The sequence below is a fragment of the Canis lupus genome, chromosome 16 (genome assembly GCF_048164855.1).
Source record: "Canis lupus baileyi chromosome 16, mCanLup2.hap1, whole genome shotgun sequence".
Taxonomy (NCBI): domain Eukaryota; kingdom Metazoa; phylum Chordata; class Mammalia; order Carnivora; family Canidae; genus Canis; species Canis lupus.
Window position 1 is genome coordinate 1,195,065 of NC_132853.1, and position 20,525 is coordinate 1,215,589.

The 20,525-nt window shown below is 40.0% G+C and overlaps 2 protein-coding genes and 1 long non-coding RNA gene across 8 annotated transcripts; 1 reads left to right on the top strand and 2 right to left on the bottom strand.

Moving 5' to 3' along the window:
- Positions 1-634: 634 nt before the first annotated feature.
- Positions 635-20,429, bottom strand: ZBTB6 (zinc finger and BTB domain containing 6). Of its 3 annotated transcripts, none has more exons than XM_072777828.1 (2): positions 20,354-20,429; positions 635-4,710 (listed from the first exon to the last, which is right to left on the bottom strand). In XM_072777828.1, exon 2 carries the CDS (start codon positions 4,699-4,701, stop codon positions 3,430-3,432), a length of 1,272 nt encoding a protein of 423 aa, XP_072633929.1. In that variant the 5' UTR covers positions 4,702-4,710; positions 20,354-20,429; the 3' UTR covers positions 635-3,429. The 3 variants fall into 3 exon arrangements, with proteins under 3 accessions (XP_072633929.1, XP_072633927.1, XP_072633928.1); XM_072777826.1 differs by lacking the exon at positions 20,354-20,429 and adding an exon at positions 5,841-6,000; XM_072777827.1 differs by lacking the exon at positions 20,354-20,429 and adding an exon at positions 5,329-5,803.
- ZBTB26 (zinc finger and BTB domain containing 26) lies at positions 6,872-20,478 on the bottom strand. Of its 4 annotated transcripts, none has more exons than XM_072777829.1 (2): positions 20,358-20,478; positions 6,872-11,268 (listed from the first exon to the last, which is right to left on the bottom strand). In XM_072777829.1, exon 2 carries the CDS (start codon positions 11,256-11,258, stop codon positions 9,933-9,935), a length of 1,326 nt encoding a protein of 441 aa, XP_072633930.1. In that variant the 5' UTR covers positions 11,259-11,268; positions 20,358-20,478; the 3' UTR covers positions 6,872-9,932. The 4 variants fall into 4 exon arrangements, with proteins under 4 accessions (XP_072633930.1, XP_072633933.1, XP_072633931.1 ...); XM_072777832.1 differs by having other exon boundaries at positions 20,354-20,474; XM_072777830.1 differs by having other exon boundaries at positions 20,320-20,441.
- LOC140605691 (uncharacterized) lies at positions 7,365-16,488 on the top strand. Its single transcript, XR_012008260.1, has 2 exons — positions 7,365-9,369; positions 15,103-16,488. It is a non-coding gene; the product is annotated as an uncharacterized lncRNA (long non-coding RNA).
- Positions 20,479-20,525: the final 47 nt, after the last annotated feature.

Sequence of the window (20,525 nt, forward strand, 5' to 3'; positions counted from 1 at the left end):
ATTTCATTTTTTCCATTTATTTTAGTTTTATAGTTCACTCCTCAAAATAATCCTAAAAGGCCAATATTACTGACTCTGTTACTGAGAAACTGAAAAACACAGATTAAGAGAATAGCCATGAGTTGTAATTAAACTCAAGGCACTTTCCAATGTGACGCCAGATGCCCAACAAAGGCCTGTATGAAAGTAAATCGACTATGCATTAAAAGACATATGAACAAGTAGTTTATAAGCTGTAATGACCTATATATATATACATATATGTATGTTTCATTGCACTGGGAAGTGTGTATGACAGTCTAAGACTTTTCAAAGGTGGCCTGACCATGACAGTTAAAATTATAATCCCAATTTCCATTCCCTGACATTCTCTATGCCTGCTTTATTTTCTCCAACTTTGTTTCCAAAATCTGATATATGCTAATTTTACGTTACTGTTTTTCTCCCCCCTCCCCCAATAGAATACAAGTTTCATGACAGCAGGGATTGCTGTCTGCATATCTAATTTCCAGTACTACTGTACATATACTGTATATATATTGGAAAGACTCAGTATATATTTGTTGAATGAATGAACAGCCAGAAGAAATAGTTTCCTTCTTTAAAATTCACGGATGTAGACAAAACACAAAAGTTCTCCATTCTCATCTCCAGTTTATTTTTTCTTATGTAAACATATAGAACATTACATCCATGGAAAAACAGCAAGGATTGTTTTATACCAAAGCAACAACTACCTTTCCAAGATTCTTTATACATAAATGCAGTAAACGAAGAGGCTGAACTCAAACATGTTGCATTTCCCCCCATCATATCAGAAACACAAACAACTAAAAGTGAATGTTTTAAATGAATAAATTCAACACTTCACTTTGCCATACCTGCATTTTTAAAAAGATTCCATTTTCTTGGAATTGTTTATACACATCATGCAAACAGACACTGTCCTAGTCCTAGGAATGTTCTGAGATCACTCTGTGCTACTGGGCAGGAATAAATAAGAATAAATAACAACCATCACTTTCACAAAAAAAACCGTTCCCCCCAAGCAAATATCTCAAAGTGCTTACAAAAAAAGGTCACAAGAATCTTACAAGGCACACATAAAACTTAAACATAGTTCAACCATAATTTCTTTTAAACATCAAGGATAGTAGATACCAATTCCTAAAAAACCAGTTTATTACTATTCTTTTACCCTTCCCTCCCATCTCCATCCCTCCTCCACAAAATTTCATCCTAGGAAGCAGAAATAAGAAACGTACTTCAATCACAAACTATTTCTGAAAGGGAAATGTTTTTATACCTACCAGTGGCCAATGAGAGGTCAAATGGGGAAAAAAATTAAACGCTGCAGTATCATCTTCTCCAGTGGAAGAAAAGCATTATTTACTTTAGAAGAATTCTGTCTCCAAAGTAGTACTCAAAGAGCAACATTCATAAAGACACAAAACTCTCCTTTCTTGCTTTCCCCTCTTCTCTGTTCTTAGAAACTCAGGAAGATTTAAGTATAAAATCATTGAATTTTGGACCTAGAAATTATCTTACAAATTGCCAAGTTCAAAGTTATTGTTTTACATATAAATTTAAGAAAAATTGATAGAGAGGTGACCTATCCAATGTCATTAACAAGTGACATGGGGTGGAGGAGGGAGTTAGGAAGTTGGTTTTCTTATCAAAGACAAGAGATGAATTCTTTAGTCTCTCCCAGAGTTAAAATTTTATGGAGAATATATTTTTCACAAAAGTATCACAAAAAGCATATTTGACATTTATAACTATCAACATGTGACCAATCACAAAATTCTTACAAATGGTACAAAGTATATTACAGTCTAAAACGTGGAAGGGCTTTAGAACCTAAATATAGCAGAAATTCTACACAAAGCTGAGGTGAGTAGAGAAGGAATACAACATCTTGAAAGTAAGATGCATCCAGTCAGGCTTCTTTAACTAAAAGTAGTTCCTGCATTTTAGAGAATATGATTTGCCCTGCAATAGATTCTAACCTTTACTTTGACAACAAGTTTTGTGTTATTTGTACATAGGGATAGTAGAGAGCAATGGCTCATAACACAATCAGAAATAGCACTTTCACTAAAATAACCATACAGTCGTAGTTTTGCTTTTGGCACATTTCTGGAAATAGACTAAAACTCTAGGGATGGTTAGGATTTTTGTCAACATGTGGTAAATGAAAAAAGTTATTAACAATCGAAAACACTAATAACTCACCATATTTAAACTGTTCATCTAGTGACAGCAAGATAACATATATTGTCAATTCAAATAAAAAAGGGAATGACTATTGATACACACAACATGGATGAATCCAGTGGCATTTTGTGTGGTGAAAAAATAATCTCACAAGGGAACAAACTACAAAATGAATACTGTGTCATTCCAGAAAAGGCAAAATTATAGCCATAGCAACTGTTGCCAGGATTTAAAGAAAGGTGGAGGAGTGGACTACAAAGCAGCATCATAAGGGGGTTTTTAGGGATGATGGAATGTTCTATTATCCTGATTGCAATGGTGGTTGAACAAATCTACATGTGTTAAAATTCATGGAAATGTAGACCAAAAACAAAGGTCAGTTCTACTACATGTTAACTAAAAAATAAAATACATTTGAAAAAGGAAACAGTAGAGTATCTTTGGTAAAGTTGGGATTTCTAAGAGAAATTTTTCAGAGCTTCATGTCAATGGCATAATTTCACTGGTCATAAAATTATTAAATACAACTTCATTAAATAAAATCAAGAAACTTGGGCCTGATTAATCATTTCTAAACTATGTATACTAACAAATCATGGAAACATTATTTTAAGGAATATTAGCCCACATACAAGGAAATTCTACTACTCCCAAGTGAACTTGAGGTGTGTTCCCTTACAGTTTAAAACAAGTACCTTCGTGCTTAGATTTAGAATCCAACTGCAATTTGCCTTAAAAAAAGAAAAAATTCACTAGTCCTACAAAGAACTAATAATGGATTACGGCATGTTCTTAAGTCTATTTTTGCTGTTATCCTAATTCCTTAAGACTATTATATGGTTATGACTTTACATGTACCTCATTTATCTAGAGTCAAAATCAGAATCTAGAAATATTGTGGGATCCTCTGTCACTAGAACCAAGAATATTTAAGAGAGGAACATTATTTCTCTAGATGTACCACCGAGACTTACACATACTGTATGAGATAAGGCAGCATCCCATTAGCTTTATCATGTCTCCCACACATTGGAACTGATAGTAGAAGTTCAGAAAGAATAACATGTGTAGGCCGACCAAAATGAAGACCAAAAGATGGGGTGTGTGTGTGGGGGGGGGGGGGGGAGATGCAATATAACAGATGCTGCATTTCTGTAGTAAAACTTGCCTAACAGAATGATATAAGGCTTACATTGCAAGGTGTGGTTCTAATTACAGTAGATTTTGCCTTTTGAGATCATGCCTGGGTAGCTTTTCACTACTGCTTCTGCCATGGACAGAGGTTAAGTGCTTTTTGAGGGCTGATTTGTGCTTGAAATCCATGTCACAACAATGGCATTTGTATGGGCGATCTCCACTGTGTATGTTCAAGTGGTCCTGAAGCGTGCTCTTAGCAGTAAATGTTTTCAAGCACACGGTACACTGAAAGGGCCGTATGCCCATGTGCCCTCGAATATGCCGGTTGAGATTTTTCTTCTGTGTAAATGTTTTCCCACACTGTAAGCACAGGAAAAGCTTATGCATCTTGAGGTGGCGCAGATAGTTTTCAACATGAAGAAATCCTCGAGGACACCTGGGACACTGGTGCCTCAGTGAATAAGCATCATCCAGGTTCTGCATCTCATTCACTGTCCCATGACTTCCTTCAGTATTCTCACCAAATAAGCTCTGATCTTGATTTCCAGGAACTTCTGCCACTCTGCTCTCAACAGTAGAATTGATCAGGGAGTGCTGTGTTTCGGAGAAATACATGCTTGCTTTTGAAGAGGTACAAGGCTGTGAAAACTGCCCATTTTCTACACCAGCGGTACTGATAGACTCCACATGGAGGATACAAATTTCATTATCTTTAAAACCAATATCTACTGAAGACAGCTCTGGTGACTTCATCTCCTTTCTCTCCGATGTCAACTCTACTGTAGACTGCAAGACATTGCTTTCTTCTTCTTTTACGTGAAAATCGATATTTATAGGACTATCTTCTGAAATTTCGATGATCTCACAGTCTTTATCCGAATTTTCTTCTTCATTCTTAACATCTGGATCAGAGGATTGACACAGGTCGGTATGCTGATTGTTATTTTTCATAGAAAGATCAATTTCCAGATACTTCGACAAAGCTTCTGTGCACTTTTCCACAATGTGAACCATCTGCAGGTAACTAGCAGCAGTCAAATATTTCAAAAGCTCTTTCCTTTTAACTTCAAGTGCTCCAGTATAGCAAGAGAGCAACAGTTTTCTACCAACTTCTGCACTCTGCAAGATGGTGATTCTGACATGTTTTGACTGTGTGAGTAAAAACTGATCTCGCATGAAAGTGGAGCAAGCAGCTAAAATCACCTTGTGCCCCTGGAACTCGGTGTCATTAATATAAATGGACACATCACAAAATAAATTCTGCTGTCTCAAGAGATTCATTTTCTGCAAGACTACATCTCCTTGCTGTTCAAACTGGAAGTGCAGAACATCGGATTCAGCAGCCATGGTCACAATCTAAGCAAAATAAAACACAAACGTTGATGTAAAGGTAGAGAATGCTTTCTTACACTTTGATGGTAAAAACAAACAAAAAAATTCCCAAATCCAAGTTGGGCAAAAGAAGGCTCTAATTCTAATCTAGGTGCAAAGAGTAAACTCCTATGCCACCATCTCAAAACCAAGAAAATGAAAACGCGTTTCTCTATGATCTCACGGCACTTACTACACTGAGTTGTACTTGACAGTTTCTGTTTCTCTCCTTGTCTAAGCTTGATCTGTTCTGTGGTCCAAGACACTGCTAATGACCACTACTAAGAGGACTTAACAGAGTTTCCCACACTACAAACTTTAACATCATCTCCAAACTTCCTATTCCCCGTCACTAATGCAGGTCCCTCTTCTTTGCCCTTGGGACCACCGCAAGGTCTTCCAACAGGTCTCCCTGACACCACATCCTCCCATATTCCAAACTTCCCTCCCGAGTGCCACCAGAACGAACATATTCTAAAACTTCATTTTCTTAAAAAACAAAACAAAAAAAATTCTCTCTTCTACTTTAAATCCTCCTCTATCTCCAGGACAGCCTAGCCTTCTTAGCAAATACAAGACCCCCTCATTATTTGAGGTACTAACCATCTTTAAGGTCTTATCTTTCCTCTCTTCTCTTTTTCATCTAAGCTCCTTAAATATTGATATTTTCACCACTGCCCAGACAAGATCAGAATACACTTTGGCACGTTACATTCCAACTTCCAGTTCCTCTTTTCCAGCTAGTGATCTGGCTCCTTTAAGACCCAAATCAATGAATCCTGCTGAGACTCCTCCTGTCTCCCCAACGGGGTCCGTAGCTCCCAGAGCATCGTAAAAGGGTGCTTGGGTCATCTGAGTTCCTGCAGCGAGCCCAGGGGCCAGCACAGAGCAGGTGCAGCGGAGGAAGCATCTGTTGAACCGATCCCGACCCCAGGTGGCCCGAAGATGCCGTAGTTCGCCACAGACAGGTGCTCCCGAGCTAAGGCTGGCAGGACCGCGCGCCTTCTTGGCCGGGTGGTTGCAGCACCAGCCTAGCCCTTCCCGTTCGCGCCTAGCGTCTCTCCTCCTCCTCCTCCGCCTCCTCCTCCTCCTCCTCGCCCACGGCGCTCACTCACCGATTCAGGGAGCCGGAGCCCAGCTTTGCGCGGCAGCTGCGGCCCAGGCCGGAAGGTGGACTTGGCCTGGGAGGAAACACATCCGGTGTCAGCGGCGGCGCGGCGCGCCAGGGTGGGCTGGGCGTCCCGGAAGGACATCCCGAGAGCGGGCCCCGCGCTCCCCGCCCCCCACTCCCGGAGCGGCGCAGCGGCGCGGCGGCGCCCGAATCCCGCGAAATCCAGCTCTCGGCACGCGAGCCGCGCCCCTTCGTGAGTTCTGTCCAGCGTCCGAGGCGCGACGGGCTGTGAGGCCGGAGCCCGGCAGCGGGGCCGCTGGGAGGCCCGCGGGGGTTTGGGGCCGGGCTCTCGTCCCGCCGCGCCACCTACCACTTAAAGCGGCGGAGGGGAGGGGACTGCCAGCTGCTGACCACCGGGGTCTGGCGCCGGCCTCTGGGTCTCCCTCCACTCCTCGGCCGCGTCGCCGTCCCTCAAGCCCCTCCCCGCAGCTGCCAGTTCTGGGCAAACCCAGGCCTTCCAGCCGAACGAGCCCTTGGGGCCGCCTCTTCCCACTTACCCTTCAGAATCTCGCTCATAAGTCACATCATCCCTGAAGCCATCCTGATTGCCCTTGAATTAGTTGGCTCACAGTTGGGAACCTGTGAGCCCTTTGGCTGCCTTCATTATTGCAATTATCATACCTGTATTGAAATCTGTGGCCCACCCGGGCAGAGGTATTTAGGACAGTAATTTATGATCTTTCCACTCCTGAACTCTAGCAATGAGAAGGCATCAAGTACTTACTAAATGAAGGAATGTCTGAGCCAGTTCTTAAAAGCGGTAGCTCTACCCCCTCAGTTAACAGGTTCTCCTGGAAGTGGTTGATCCTACGAACCATTTCAAGTTAACCAGATCTGTTACAGAAGCCAGGCTGAGCATGCTTAATACGTGTCTTAGACAACAGGAGTGAAGAAAGCATTCCTTATTCAGATTCAGGCAATATAAATTAGAGAAGTAGGAGGGAGAGAGAAAAGAAACCACTGACACCAGAGATATAATTTTCACACTTTTATTAAGGAAACTTCCCCGTAATAAGTGAAGAGGTAGTTCATAGTATGTCTAACATACAACAGATTTAGAACAGCTATTCGCCAGCTGAAATAAAATATTCTGGTTTGTTTAGGACAATATTTTAGAAGTGGTGACACTGGTCACCCTCCGTTTATAGAAGATCTTCTAATAAAGTAAAACAAAACCACATCTGATTTACCTCAGAGCCACTTCGGTTAGGAGTTTGTCTTTAAAATTAAATAATAAATAAATAACGGTGACAAGGTAATTTAAAAAACAAACTATGGTAAAGAGAGTCCTTTTTAGTTATCCTGGGGATCCATAAAATATAAATGCAGAATGACTAAAGTTTTAAAAAATCTTCCTCCTCTGTAAGAATATGACTAATTTTGAAAGTCATCTTCCCTTATAAAATGTATTTGATACCAGTTATTTTGACCACTTTGCAACACAATCTAAGAAACATATGTAAACAAGGGGAAAAAAGTCAAGTCCCACCAAAACTAAGAAAATGTCTCACAGAAACAGAACACCTCTCCAGCCAAGAAATGGAGGAGACTGTAAATCACTTCAGTGGTTTGCAGTTGCAAATGGTGAGAACTAGAAGTTTACTGATGAAAAACCATCAAGATACTGATTTTAAGTGAAAGGAGGCAGGGCATTTTCTTTATTATTCCTAGTTTAAATCACCTTCTCTAAGACCACATAAGACTGTATGAAACCATATGAGACCATAAGCTCTGTGAGGGCAGGAAATACAGGAATCTTACCTTCATATCCTCAGTATCTAGCATAATGCCTGGTAATGAAGGTGCCCAATGTTTCTCAACTGATTGAATGAACCCAGAGATAGTCTCCAACCAAAGAGACCAATCTTATTTGAACCCATGCCTTACAGTCTTGAAACAAGTAACAAAAACAGGACATGAATGTAAGCAAAGGAAGCACTCCAACTTGAAATTTCCCTTTGATGAAATGATGTTCAGAGAAACATTGGTTAATGTTTACTAACATTAATGTTTACTAATGTATACTAACATCTGTTGCATAGATTGGTACTCTTTGGCTGGATCATATAAAAATCAGAATGCTAGGTAGCATCATTAGAACATAAAAATGAGTGACTTTAGGCATAAGATACCTATTAGTCTTATCACTCAGTTTTATTCTCATTTAAGTGTTTTAACAAAAGGTAGAAATTATACCCCAAATCAGGTTCACATGTAAATGCATCAAATTATAACAACTTTAAGAATTCCCTGTGACTACTCAAGTTAAACTTCAGTTTTGGTTTACCTGTACATGCATTCTTGTAGCTCAAAGATAAAAACAGAAAAAATCCTGATGGAAAATAAACACTGCTTCCAGACAACATCAGTTTCACATTTGGATCCTTCTCACATTGTTCTTACTTGTCCTTTCCCTCCCTGACCAGTCACTTCCTTGAGAAGAATGGTATATTCATTCCAACCAAAAAATAATTAATAAAAATACATCCTTCCTGCAATGTTTTGTTTGCAAAATCTGGGCTCTTTCAAAAAGCCAACAGTGTTCCCAAAAGTGAAGCACAAACTGGGAGCTTTTTGCTTGATCATGTAACTAAATCTTTTTAAGCCAAGAGATAGTGAGAAATAAGGAGACATTAGCTCATTCTTAGTCACTTCTCTACTATGGCCAACTTTGGCCAGGCCACCTCTTTGAGCTTTGGATACCCCAATACCCCAACTTAAAAAAAAAAGAGGTGAAGTATATGATCTCTTAAGATTCTCTAAGGACTCTAGGACTATTACCTAAATCTAACTCATGAGTTAAAAGCTACTAAGACTCAAAATTTTATTTCTGAACTATAATATGTGCTTTAGGAAAAACAAGTGTGTTTTCCCATATTGGAAGATTAATTTTGTATTCGTGATCTATTAAACATGGCAAGATGGGACTGTGTACCTTTACAGGAATATCTGAATGCAAAAACTTCATTGCTCTGCTGGGATCCACTTTTTTCATCCATTTTAGAAACTAGTGTAGTAGTTGTAAGAGATGGGAATTCAGAGATTATATTGCACCAGACAAAACTCTGAAGGCCAAATTCACCTTTCTGATGGCTAACCTCTTAAACAAAGTCCAGAGAGGGACTCCTAAATAGCCCCTTTTTAGAGAGACCATTATACTTTGGCACATTTTAACTGTGCCTGGAGCAATCTTGACTTCAAATACATCCACAAATAAGTTACACATTAATTATAAGCATTTGGCTTCTTTTTGGGAAGACTTGCTACGTAAGTGCTATTGAACAATTGTACTTCTGTTCTTTGTTAATTAGGCTCCTCATGCTGATCCCTATTTGTCTGTAGGTGTTGCCGAAAAGACTGTACTCTTGTCTCTGTGAACAACTCAGTGACACGAAGTTGGGCCATAATACTGTTGAAGACAGTCCATAACAACCCCAAATACTTCATAGCCAGCTTCAAGACAAGTACAAATGGTAGGAGGCAGATTCATTATCAGTAGGCAATCAACAATAGGCAACTGGAAGCTCTATCACATATACAGGCCAAGAGCACTGTCACCTTATATCTCAGCCTATTTTTTGCCAAAAAACAAAACAAAACAAAACAAAAAACCACCAAAAAAAAAACAAAAAAACAAAAAAAAACCCCACTATTCGCTTCTCTTAAAATAGCATCTATCAGTGGACTGTAGGTGATGTTATTAACTTACTGGTACCTTCAGAATGTGCCCAGTGAAAAGCCTAAAATAGTGTTAGTCTAAGACAAAAGTCAATGTTAGGTAGACAAATGGAATACTCCTTGGAAAAGGAAAACAGACATCACAGGATAAATAATTCAAAACACAGAATGGGAGAGGGCAAAAGGAAGGCAAGACCACTACAAGTGGTATGTTGCCTGGTCTATTAGTGCTTTGACTCACCCCTACGACCCACACAGAGGCTTTGGAGAAATCACACTAGCAAAATCGCTCCTAAAAAGACTTGAGAGTATTGCCACGTTTTCAATCCATTCTAAGTTGTGAGCATAAAGCCCCTACTCAATTCACACAAGTACTATCATTTCTTAAGTTCAAGACCGCTTGGGCCAGTTTACCTGCATCCAGGACCTGTGTTGCATCAGGCTGTGGCTGACACCCTTTAGAGTCTGTGACTGTTGTACATGCAAAAGAATCAAAATCCACTGTGAGGTCTTGCACATTTCTTTCATTGGCATTATCAAAGCTGTTTTTGCCATGCAGCTGTTTAAGATGTTTCCTCAAAACTGGCTTATGTGCAAAAACCATGTCACAATAGTTACACTTATGGGGCTTATCTCCACTGTGAAGGTTAAGATGATCCTGTAAGGAACACTTCTGAGAAAAGGTTTTCCCACAGATCTTACACTGGAAAGGTTTAATGCCGGCATGTACACGCATGTGTCGATGAAGGTTGCCTTTCTGAGTAAAAGTCTTGCCGCAGAGTAGACACATAAAGAGTTTGTGCATTTTTAAATGGTTGGCGTAGTTCTCCAGGTGACGAAACACCCTGGTACACTTTGGGCACTGGTGATGCCACTGTAGGCCTTTGTCTACACCTCGAATATTAGGCCCAAAGACATCTTTTGAGGCCATGATGATATTATCACTGCCTGTGTAAGAGAGGGCATAATTGTGGAGATGGTTTTGTTCTATTTCACTTACTCTGTTTTCCACAGTTGAATTTATCAGGGAATGCTGGGGCTCTGATGAATGTAAAGCAGTGGGTTCAGAAGAAATAAACTGATTCTGATCTTTTTTACTTCTAACCTCGGATACATCCCCAATAGACTCTACCTTAACAATCTGAATATCACTGTCCTCCATATCCATACTGTCTTCAGATGGATGAATACAAGGTGAATCCTGCTTTGGGGAGCCTCTGGCATCTCCCTGCTGTTCTTTTGACTGGGGAGAAGCACTCTGCGGTTCACATCCCTCTTTACTATCCATTGGTTGTTTTGGCTTTATAAACTTCCACAAGGCCTGCGTGCACCGTTCTACAATGTGGCTCATCTGAAGAAAACTTGCAGCAGTCAAGTAATTGACCAGTTCCATCTCAGGGAATTCCAGAACACCACTATAACAGGATAAGAGCAATTGTCTCCCCACTTCGGAACTCTGCAATATGGAGATTTTCACCTCTCTGGAATCATTCAGTAAAAACTGGTCTCTTAGGAAGGGGGAACCTGCAGCAAACACAATTTTATGCCCTTGTACCTCAATATCATCTATGAGAACTGTAACATCACAAAATTTATTCTCTTCTCTTAATTTGTTCATTTTTTGTAACATTGAATCTCCATAATTTTCAAACTTGAAGTGAAGGAGATCTGATCTTTCAGACATTTTGGCAGACCTAAAGAACAGAAATGTAAAAAGGATGAATTTAAGAAAATTCAAACAATTAAGAAACCTGGATTTTTCCTTGCAAAAACAAATTTGTGTTGTCCTAACTCTTTGTATATAGCCAAATGAACTTTTCTTTGAAAGAGGAAGCTAGTGTAACAGCTTTCAAAGGCTGTTAAAAATTATTCCTTACCAACATCAAGTGTCAACTACACCTAAAGAGTGGACTTGTATCAGCGCCAGTAGTTTGGCATCCATTCAACTTTCTAAGATACTTAATACAGGAATAGTACTTGAGTTACTCCAAGAGCATTTTTTTTTTTTTTTTGGCTTCTCAAATGAGAATTCTATCAGGTCTCAAAAACAAAGTAAAAACATCCCAACAAGTAATAATAAAGTAACTATTTTCTTTTGCATGATAGGTGAACCTGCTTCTTCAAAGACAAAATGTTCTCCTTTGCTTTCTACCTTAAAGAACTCCATTGACTGTGCTTGCCCCATTCCTGAGTAAACCCCCTTCTATTTAAGCTGATGTGCATTTATTCATACAAGCATTTCTGCAATCAACCAAAAGTCACAGACTAAAAGAGACAACGTTAAGACAGTGTTAAAGGCACAGGTCTTTATCCTGTGCATTTTGGACAAACCTAAAATCTCAAGTAACATTTCTTGGTATAGAAAGTAAATAAAATATTTGATATAGGAAAACCAGAGGAGCCACTTGATGGCAATCTGAGTAGGAATAAAGTCAATCAAATTAATACCTTATAGATTCTGTTCTTTCTTCTTTATTCCTCTTTATCTATCCATCACTAATCAACTGCACTACTAGAACAGAATCATAAATGTTTCTTGGGTTCCAGCTTCTATTCCTTGTAATACAACTTCTACACCACATGTCAACTTTAAACCAAATAATAATAATTAAGGTAAACACTGGCATAACCCATTCAACCATGGAGAAAGTGTTTGCCAAACTCTTTGCCTATCTGTTCCTTTATATAGAATTCCTTTGGAGAAAGTCCCTATGTTCTGATTTTTTTTTAAGATTTTATTTATTTATTCATGAGACACACACACACACAGAGAGAGAGAGAGAGAGAGAGAGAGAGAGAGAGAGAGGCAGAGACACAGGCAGAGGGAGAAGCAGGCTCCATGCAGGGAGCCTGATGTGGGACTTGATCTCTGGTCTCCAGGATCACACCCTGGGCTGAAGGCGGCGCTAAACCACTGAGCCACCCAGGCTGCTCCCTATATTCTGATTCTATACTATCTAAATGATTTTCTGAAAATTCGGATTCCCATGTTTCTCTCTAAAGAGAAGGATGAATTAAGTATGACAACATGATAATTCCAGTCCACCAGTCATTGTAAAAATAATAAATTGACACTTAGTTTATATACTAGTTTTCTGTAAGATCAGTAGGTATAACAGCTTCTACTCTTGAAAAACAGCTCTATATTCTCAATGCATCAGTAAATTCACCTTGAATTTTGTGAATTCATCAACTCCAGACTTGAGAATCACATGAGACAATCAGGGATAATTGGCCACATATAGAGCCTGAAGCCCGATGTTTATAATCTTATCTTCAATAACAGTGACTTACCAAAGGCTCATAGGACACTAGCTCTTGAAACAGAGTCCAGGTCTTACTCATACTACGTAGTAGCTGGTGCATGACAGTACTCTACTGACTCCAGGCCTTAGCATAATTTTTTTTTAAGATATTATTTATTTATTTGAGAGAGAGTAAGAGTGAGAGATCACAGAGGGAGAGGGAGAAGCAGATTTGCTGTGGAGCAGAGAGTCTGATGTGGGGCTCAATCCCAGGACCCTGAGATTATGACTAGAGCCAAAATGCATACCTCAATAAACAGAGCCACCCAGGCACCCCAGCACAGTTATGTCTTTAGTCTAGAACACTACTCCTGGCTAATTCTGACTTTTTCCCTTCCTTCCTCCCTGCCTTCCTTTCTAAGTAATTTCTACACCCAACATGGGGCTCAAATTCATGACCCCAAGAGCAAGAGTGGGATGCTTTACCAACTGAGCCAGCCAGGTACCCCATCATTTCTTTATTTCCTGAGACACCTCTTAGACTAGAACCGTTGTCTCTACTGGACCCATAGTATAGCACTTCTATCATAACACTCAAAATACTTTATAAAGTACTTGTTCCTTCCCCTCCAAACTGCAAACTTCATGGCACTACAGGGAAACATCTCCATCCCACTCAATGAGGCTAATGCTGAGAACCTGCATCTTCTACGGCAAAACTCTTTCCTTTTGCTTCAAATTCTACTTACTGCAGCCACATTACTGGTCAGACCCTCTTTTACTCAAACTGGTGTGCATTCCCATCACCCAGTATTGTACTAAACACATGGTAGGTACTCAGATTTGACAGTGGAAGGAAGGAAGAACTGTGGTTAGGAAGATCAGCTCAGAGCCTGTAAAAGCATTACAGGTCTGAGGCCATGAGAGCCTAGAAAGGAACGAAAATGGGAATAAGGAGAAAGGAAAAGGGACGCCTGGGTGGCTCAGCAGTGGAGCGCGTCTGCCTTTTTGGCTCAGGGCGTGATCCTGGAGTATGGGAATCAAGTCCCACATCCAGCTCCCTGCATAGAACCTGCTTCTCCCTATGCCTATGTCTCTGCCTCTCTCTGTGTCTTTCATGAATAAATAAATAAAATCTTTAGGAAAAAAAGGAGTAAAGAAAACTAATAAAAGATATTTTGAAGAACTTGATAACTGACTAGATACAGAGAATGAAAACAAAACAAAACAAAAGGAATGTGTAAAGGTTCCAAACTTAAGAATTCAGCTTGAATGAAACGGTCATTGGAAGAGAGATGAAATGTAGGAGGGAGAACTGGCATGGCACAGGTTTATTAACAAAAATAGATCTACATAAATTATAAGCTTTTCTTTTGTATGGCATTCTGAATGTACAAGTAACGAATAATCATAATAAAGATGAAAAAGGAAGAAGGATGTAGAGAAGCAAATGCAGCATCAGAGAAAAGATGGTGAATATCAAATTAAAAGGAAAAAATCTAGGATTTATAAGGAACATATTAATAAAGAAAGTAGCAAAATTGTATTATCACTGGTTAGTTTTAGCAATTACAGTAGCCTCATATATTAGTTCTGGAAACAGTGAATGCCCCAATTTTTAACCAGAAGTTATAAAAATGACTGTTGTTTCAAGTGGCCAAACAAAAGGGACATTCTTTTTTAGACTTTAGCTTGTCCTCAGTCTATCCCGAGGTTAGTATTTTCCTATGCACACCCAAAAAAAGATCATTAATTCCCTCCATCTATAAGATGATAATACTCAGAGTGCTTTAGACATTATCCTCAGGGATAATTGTTCCTTGAAACTCCAAGAAGAGGAGCTGGGATACTTCCTATCAGTCTCAAGAAACCTAACAGTGGGAGCAGCCCAACAGGTAAGGTACCCCAGGAAAGTGCTTAGTTTGATTTCTTTGATATAGTCCAAGAATGTGAGGAAGGAAAATTTGTTCTATTTACTTTAAAAAGTTTTGCCTGTCATGTGTCAGTGTACTCTATTGGGTGCCTTTGATAAACTCATATTTCTGGGCTACATAAGTTTATTCCTTCAATCAATTCCTCTCACTAGTTTCTCTTTTCAATGCAATGTTGGTTATTTGAGGACAAGGACCAACTGTTGCTTTATACACAGTGCATTCAACAAAACCCAGCAGAATAATTAACTCTTTAACGTTCCCTAAGAAATTATTATTATGCTACGGTAAAGAGGCCCTTCATTATCACCATACCCGCTTTTTAAAAAAATTGTACTTATTTATTTGACAGAGAGAGAGACGGCGAGCATAGGCAGAGGAGAGGGAGAAGTAGGCTCTCCGCTGAGCAGGGAGCCCAACTCGGGGCCCAATCCCATGACCCTGGATCATGATGATCAGAGCCAAAGGCAGACACTTAAGTAACCGAGCCACCCAGGTACCCCAATCATATCCTCTTTTGAGTGTCCTGGGGGAAAATTCCTTTCTAGGGTTTGTTACTAAAATAGGTTTAACAATGCAAAACCAAATTTTAAGCAATTTTTTTTTTACTTTTAAAAAGTGTTAAAATTAAAAGGAATAATTGTATTTCTTATAAACTGGTTTAACAAGAGAAAGGATAGCTAGCTCATCTTTACTGAAGCCTTGTTATGTCCAAGGTATAGTGCTAAATGCTTTACCTAAATTGACCCACCTAATCCTCAAAATCCCTAAGAGGTAGGTATTATCATCATTCCCATTTTGTATATGGGGAAACTTAATCTTGGGAGGATATAAGTAGCTTGGTCAACTTATGAGAGGTAAAAAGTATTAAGTGTTAGAGCTGGAACTTGGGCCCAAGCTATGTGATGCCAAAGTTCACGTACTAAACAAGAGTAGCTGAAGTTTTATCTTATGAGTAATGTTAACTGTGTAACTGTTCAGACTTCCCTCCTCATATCCATTCAGCTGTACATTTAATGATGTCATACTTTTATGTATTCAGTTGTGCTTCAATACAAAGTTTATGTTTAAAAACAAAAATTAGGATGTAAAGCCAAATTTGTGTCAAGTCTACAGGACTTTAATAGTAAGCTATTTATGTACTAGTTGTATTTTTTTAAAGATTTATTTATTTATTTTTATTTATGATAGACACACAGAGAGAGAGAGAGAGAGAGAGAGAGGCAGAGACACAGGAGGAGGGAGAAGCAGGCTCCATGCCGGGAGCCCGACGCGGGACTCAATCCCGGGACTCCAGGATCACGCCCTGGGCCAAAGGCAGGCGCCAAACCGCTAAGCCACCCAGGGATCCCCTGTACTAGTTGTATTCTTGATTGCATTTTATTCCTTTATCTTTGTTTTACACTCATTTCTCACCTATTTTTAACTTCATCTTTTGTATTTATATTTGTATACTAAATCTGAATGCCATTTGCAAATAACAGTAGTTAACTTCTAAGTACAGTAGTAGTTATAAGTTTCATAAAAATCACTCACATACTTCTAGACTATGGTAGAACTTCGAGTAGTTCAAAGAAAGTAAAGAACTTATCAGGTAGAATAGAGACTTGGTCACCACATTCTGTTGATTCTTTCCTCAGAATGACTTCTAAATTCTTTCTTTATTCTATCATTGCCATGGTTTAGGCCCTTATCCTCTATCACCTAGGTGACTGCAATTAAATTTGCATACCACTGAGTTTTTATTAGCAAGCCTTTGTTTTTTTTTTAAGATTTTATTTATTAATTTGAGAGAAAGAGTGAGTGAGCCAGAGAGAAAGAATGCGCAGGGGAAGGGGAAGAAGGAGAAGTAGACTCACCACTGAGCAGGAAGCCCGATGTGGGATTCCATCCCAGGACCCTGGGATCATATCCTGAGCCAAAAGCAGACATTTCACCAACTAAGTCACCCAGGCACCTCTATTAGAAAGATTTGAATGACCTATTTCTTAAATATCAATGTAATAGGAATACTCTCACTTAAAATCACTTTCTCTTTGCTATATTTATACAGTTCTTCCATAATTCTCTCCATAACAAATGTGCCAACTGATCTGAAAATTTCCCCTTGTTCAAACAGGAGTAACCAAAAAGGACCAGTGGATATTCTAAGTTGGACAATGTTTACTGCTGTGCTACAGACAGTGAGAAAATACCCAAATTTCTTATTTCAAATACTTCTAATTACATAAAAGTAAAATTTTTCTAATCCATATAATAAACTCCCAAGCTATATGTCTATTTTCACATCTACCTCATAAACGTACCCTTATCTTTCAGCTTAGCACTCATAACTACCTAGAAATCTTTGTTTCTAATTAACACTGTATTCCATTTTTTAAAAAGGTTGCATTACATTACAATCTTTCTCCCTATCAACCTCAATCTTTTTCTTCATTTGGGTAACTTTCATGACACTACATTCTCCAACTTAACAATCTTTTGTTTTGTTTTTACTTTTCACTATAAGAAACATATATAGAAATATATCCTTCCTGGAAAGTTTTTGAACATTATAGATACTATAAAAGTCCCCCTTCCCAACCATTTTCCACTTACTACTGAGTTTAAATTTGCTCCTTTTTTACTCTCCTTTCCCCCATTTGAAAAATAATACTTCTATATGCCCAGGCCCAGAATATATGACCATGTTTCTTACACATAAATTAAATATATCATGTGGCAACTTTCTTTTTTCATTCATTAGTTTTGACAGCTCTGTGTGTTGACTATAGATCTAGTTCATTCTTTTTTTATTTTTATCTTTTTAAATAATTTTTATTATTGATTCATGAGAGACACAGAGACATAGGCAGAGGGAGAAGCAGGCTCCCCACAGGGATCCCAATGTTGGGACTTGATCCCCGGACCCTTGGATCACACCCTGAACCAAAGGCAGGTGCTCAATCGCTGAGCCACACAGGTATCCCTCTAGTTCACTCTTTTTAAACTGTTGTACAGAAATGGGCAAGTTGCTTAACTACTGGCCTCCACTGTCCACCACTCTTTTGCTTGTTTCCTCTTCAAGGGTCCAATAAACTGTGTAAAGGTAAGTATATCCTTCAAAGCTTAGTCTTCTGATTTCTTGCTGTTTTTTTTTTTCAAGACTCAATAAGTTAAGGAATATTACAGGGGATGATCATGGGTCTGGTCTTATGATGTCTGGCCAGAGAATCTTACATGATGGAAAGGGAAAGATTCATTAGCTAGCTGGATATGGGACTGAAGGTGAAGAGGAGAGAAGATGTGGTTATAGATAGTAAGTGAAAAATGAAACATGGCATAAATTGACCTATTTGTGAAAGAAACTGACTTAAAATGATACTGATTCAAGAGGATCTAAGACAGGAAGAGAGAAATAAAAAACAAATATGTAATAAAAAAAATAAATCCATTACTTACCTTCTCAATTAGGGTCTCCTTCCAAGCCTCTCCATTTTTTATCAATGAACCTATCTTTGCTTAAAATTTTCCCTCTCCTTTCACTCCATATTCAGTCATTGCTTAGTGCAGTGTATAAAACTGTGGATTCTGGAGCCGTATTTCCAAGGATGAAAACCCTCACTAGCTGTGTGATCCTGGGCTAGTTACTTAACTACTTCTGTGCTTCATTGTTCCCATCTGTCAAATAGTAATATTATTTCATAGGGTTGTTATGGGAAATTAAAAATTAATGTCTTAAAGAAGTTAGAACAGTGTCCTGGAATGAGTTTGATAAGCATTTGCTAGGTGAGTAAACCAATAAAGCCTGTCAACTTTCTTTGTGAAATACTTCACCAGTGGCCTTTTCTCATTCTCATTTAATACCAAACCACTTGAGGTCTCCATTATTTCATAAATCATCACCTCATCACACTACTAAAATTGCTTTTTAAAAAGGTCTCTAATTATCTCTTTTTAAAAAAAGTAATCTCTATGCCCAACACGGAGCTCAAACTCATGACCCCAAGATCAAGAGCTGCCTGCTCTACTGACTGAGCCTAGCTAGGTGCCCCACTAATGATTTCTTACTTCAGAAATGCAATCTCCCACCCCCCCTCCCTAAATGCTCTACATGAATTGTCCCAGTGGACTTCCTCAAAATTCCCTTCTCTCGATTCTGAGTCTTCTTGGTTGCTGGAACTCTGTACTATTATACATTATCTCCTATCTCTTTTTTTGCTATCCCACCAATTCCTCTCTCTGCTTCATAAATGTAACCATTCCCCCCAAATATTCCCATCTTTCTTACTACTTCCTTCCTGATGCCAAATATTACAGTACTTCTATGCCAATGACTCAAACTCTTACCTCTAGCTACAACACTGGGGGCTGAGCTGCAGATCTGCATTTCCAACTCTATACTGGACAGTTTTATGTGGCTACTCCATTATACCTTTAATTCATCATATACAAAAACTAAATTTGTAACCTACGAGTTTATGGTTTTATTGCATCAACATTTTCCAAACGCCAAAGGCCTAAAACCTAGGAATCAGCTTTGTCACCTCTTTCTCCCTCAACATTCAGTTTATTCTGGTGTTTTCACACCATTCACTCCAGCATACTTTCCTTCTTTCCAGTAACGCTGTCATTTTCTCCATTTCAGGACTTCATTAACTTTCACTAGGCTAATTCCATTACTTCTTCATAAGAATTCCCAATAAGAGTACCCAGGCATTAGCTGAAGAGTCCATAACCAGCTTATAGACATTTGTTTTCTATAGGCTGACTTATAGAACAACAAGGCTTTCTACAGTGCAAATCTGATTGTATAAGTCTCCGGTTTAAAACTACCCATCTCCTTTAGGGGGTTAAATCTCTCACTATCTGGGTCTCAGCCCACTTTCCCAGCCTCTTATCTCATCCTATGCACAAGAGCCGCCCCGTATTTCCTCCTCTTCACACACAAGTCACGCTGTCAATCGTTCACAGCCTTGCCAACTGTTCCGTCCGTCTGAAAAACTCTTCTCCACTTTATCCTCTCCAAGAAGTGTGATTCAGACAATCACTTTCTTCCTTCAGGCTTCCTAGCAACTGCCCGTTAGGTAGTTCACACATAGAGGACTGACATATATCGCAGGGGCATTATTTGTTTGTATCTGGCTCCCAAACTTGACCCTGGAAAATTGGAAAGGTACCTTCCGAAGAAGCCCCAGTGCCTGGCGTAGCGCCAGTAACAGAAAAGGTGCTACCTGGGGGAAAACCCCGGCAGAAGGGCAACCTAGGTCAGCACGCACAGCGAGTCGAGCAGGCGGGCACTAAGGCCTTCCCGGGGCCTCAGCTCCAGCACTTCCTACAACCTGCTCGAGGCCGGCGTCCAAACCAACCGCTGGGCCCTGGGCTGGGGTCCCGGGAGAAGGTAGGTCCCTGGGGTAGAGTTAGGATCCCCACATCAGACGCCGGGAAGGGAAAGGGGCGGGGCCCAGCGTCGGCCCGGCCACGGGTTCCTTAAATACCCCGGGCCCAGGCCAGCTCCTCGCCCCCGTCCCAGAGCAGGTCCCAGCCAATCCAGGGCCCCAAGGGGGCTCCCTCTTGAGAGACCCCGTACCCATGCCCGGCGCTCCGGCCGCCTCCGCACTTACAGACCCGAGGGAAGGCCACCGTCAGGATCCGGCACCGCCAGGAGCTCCGGCCCCTCGGGGCTCCGGGAAGGGGGAGGGGCAGGGAACCCGAGCCAAAGGGGGACCCAACGGAACCGGAAGGGCAGCCCTCGCCAGACGAAACAACTTCCAGGTCCCTTGGTCCTCTCCACCA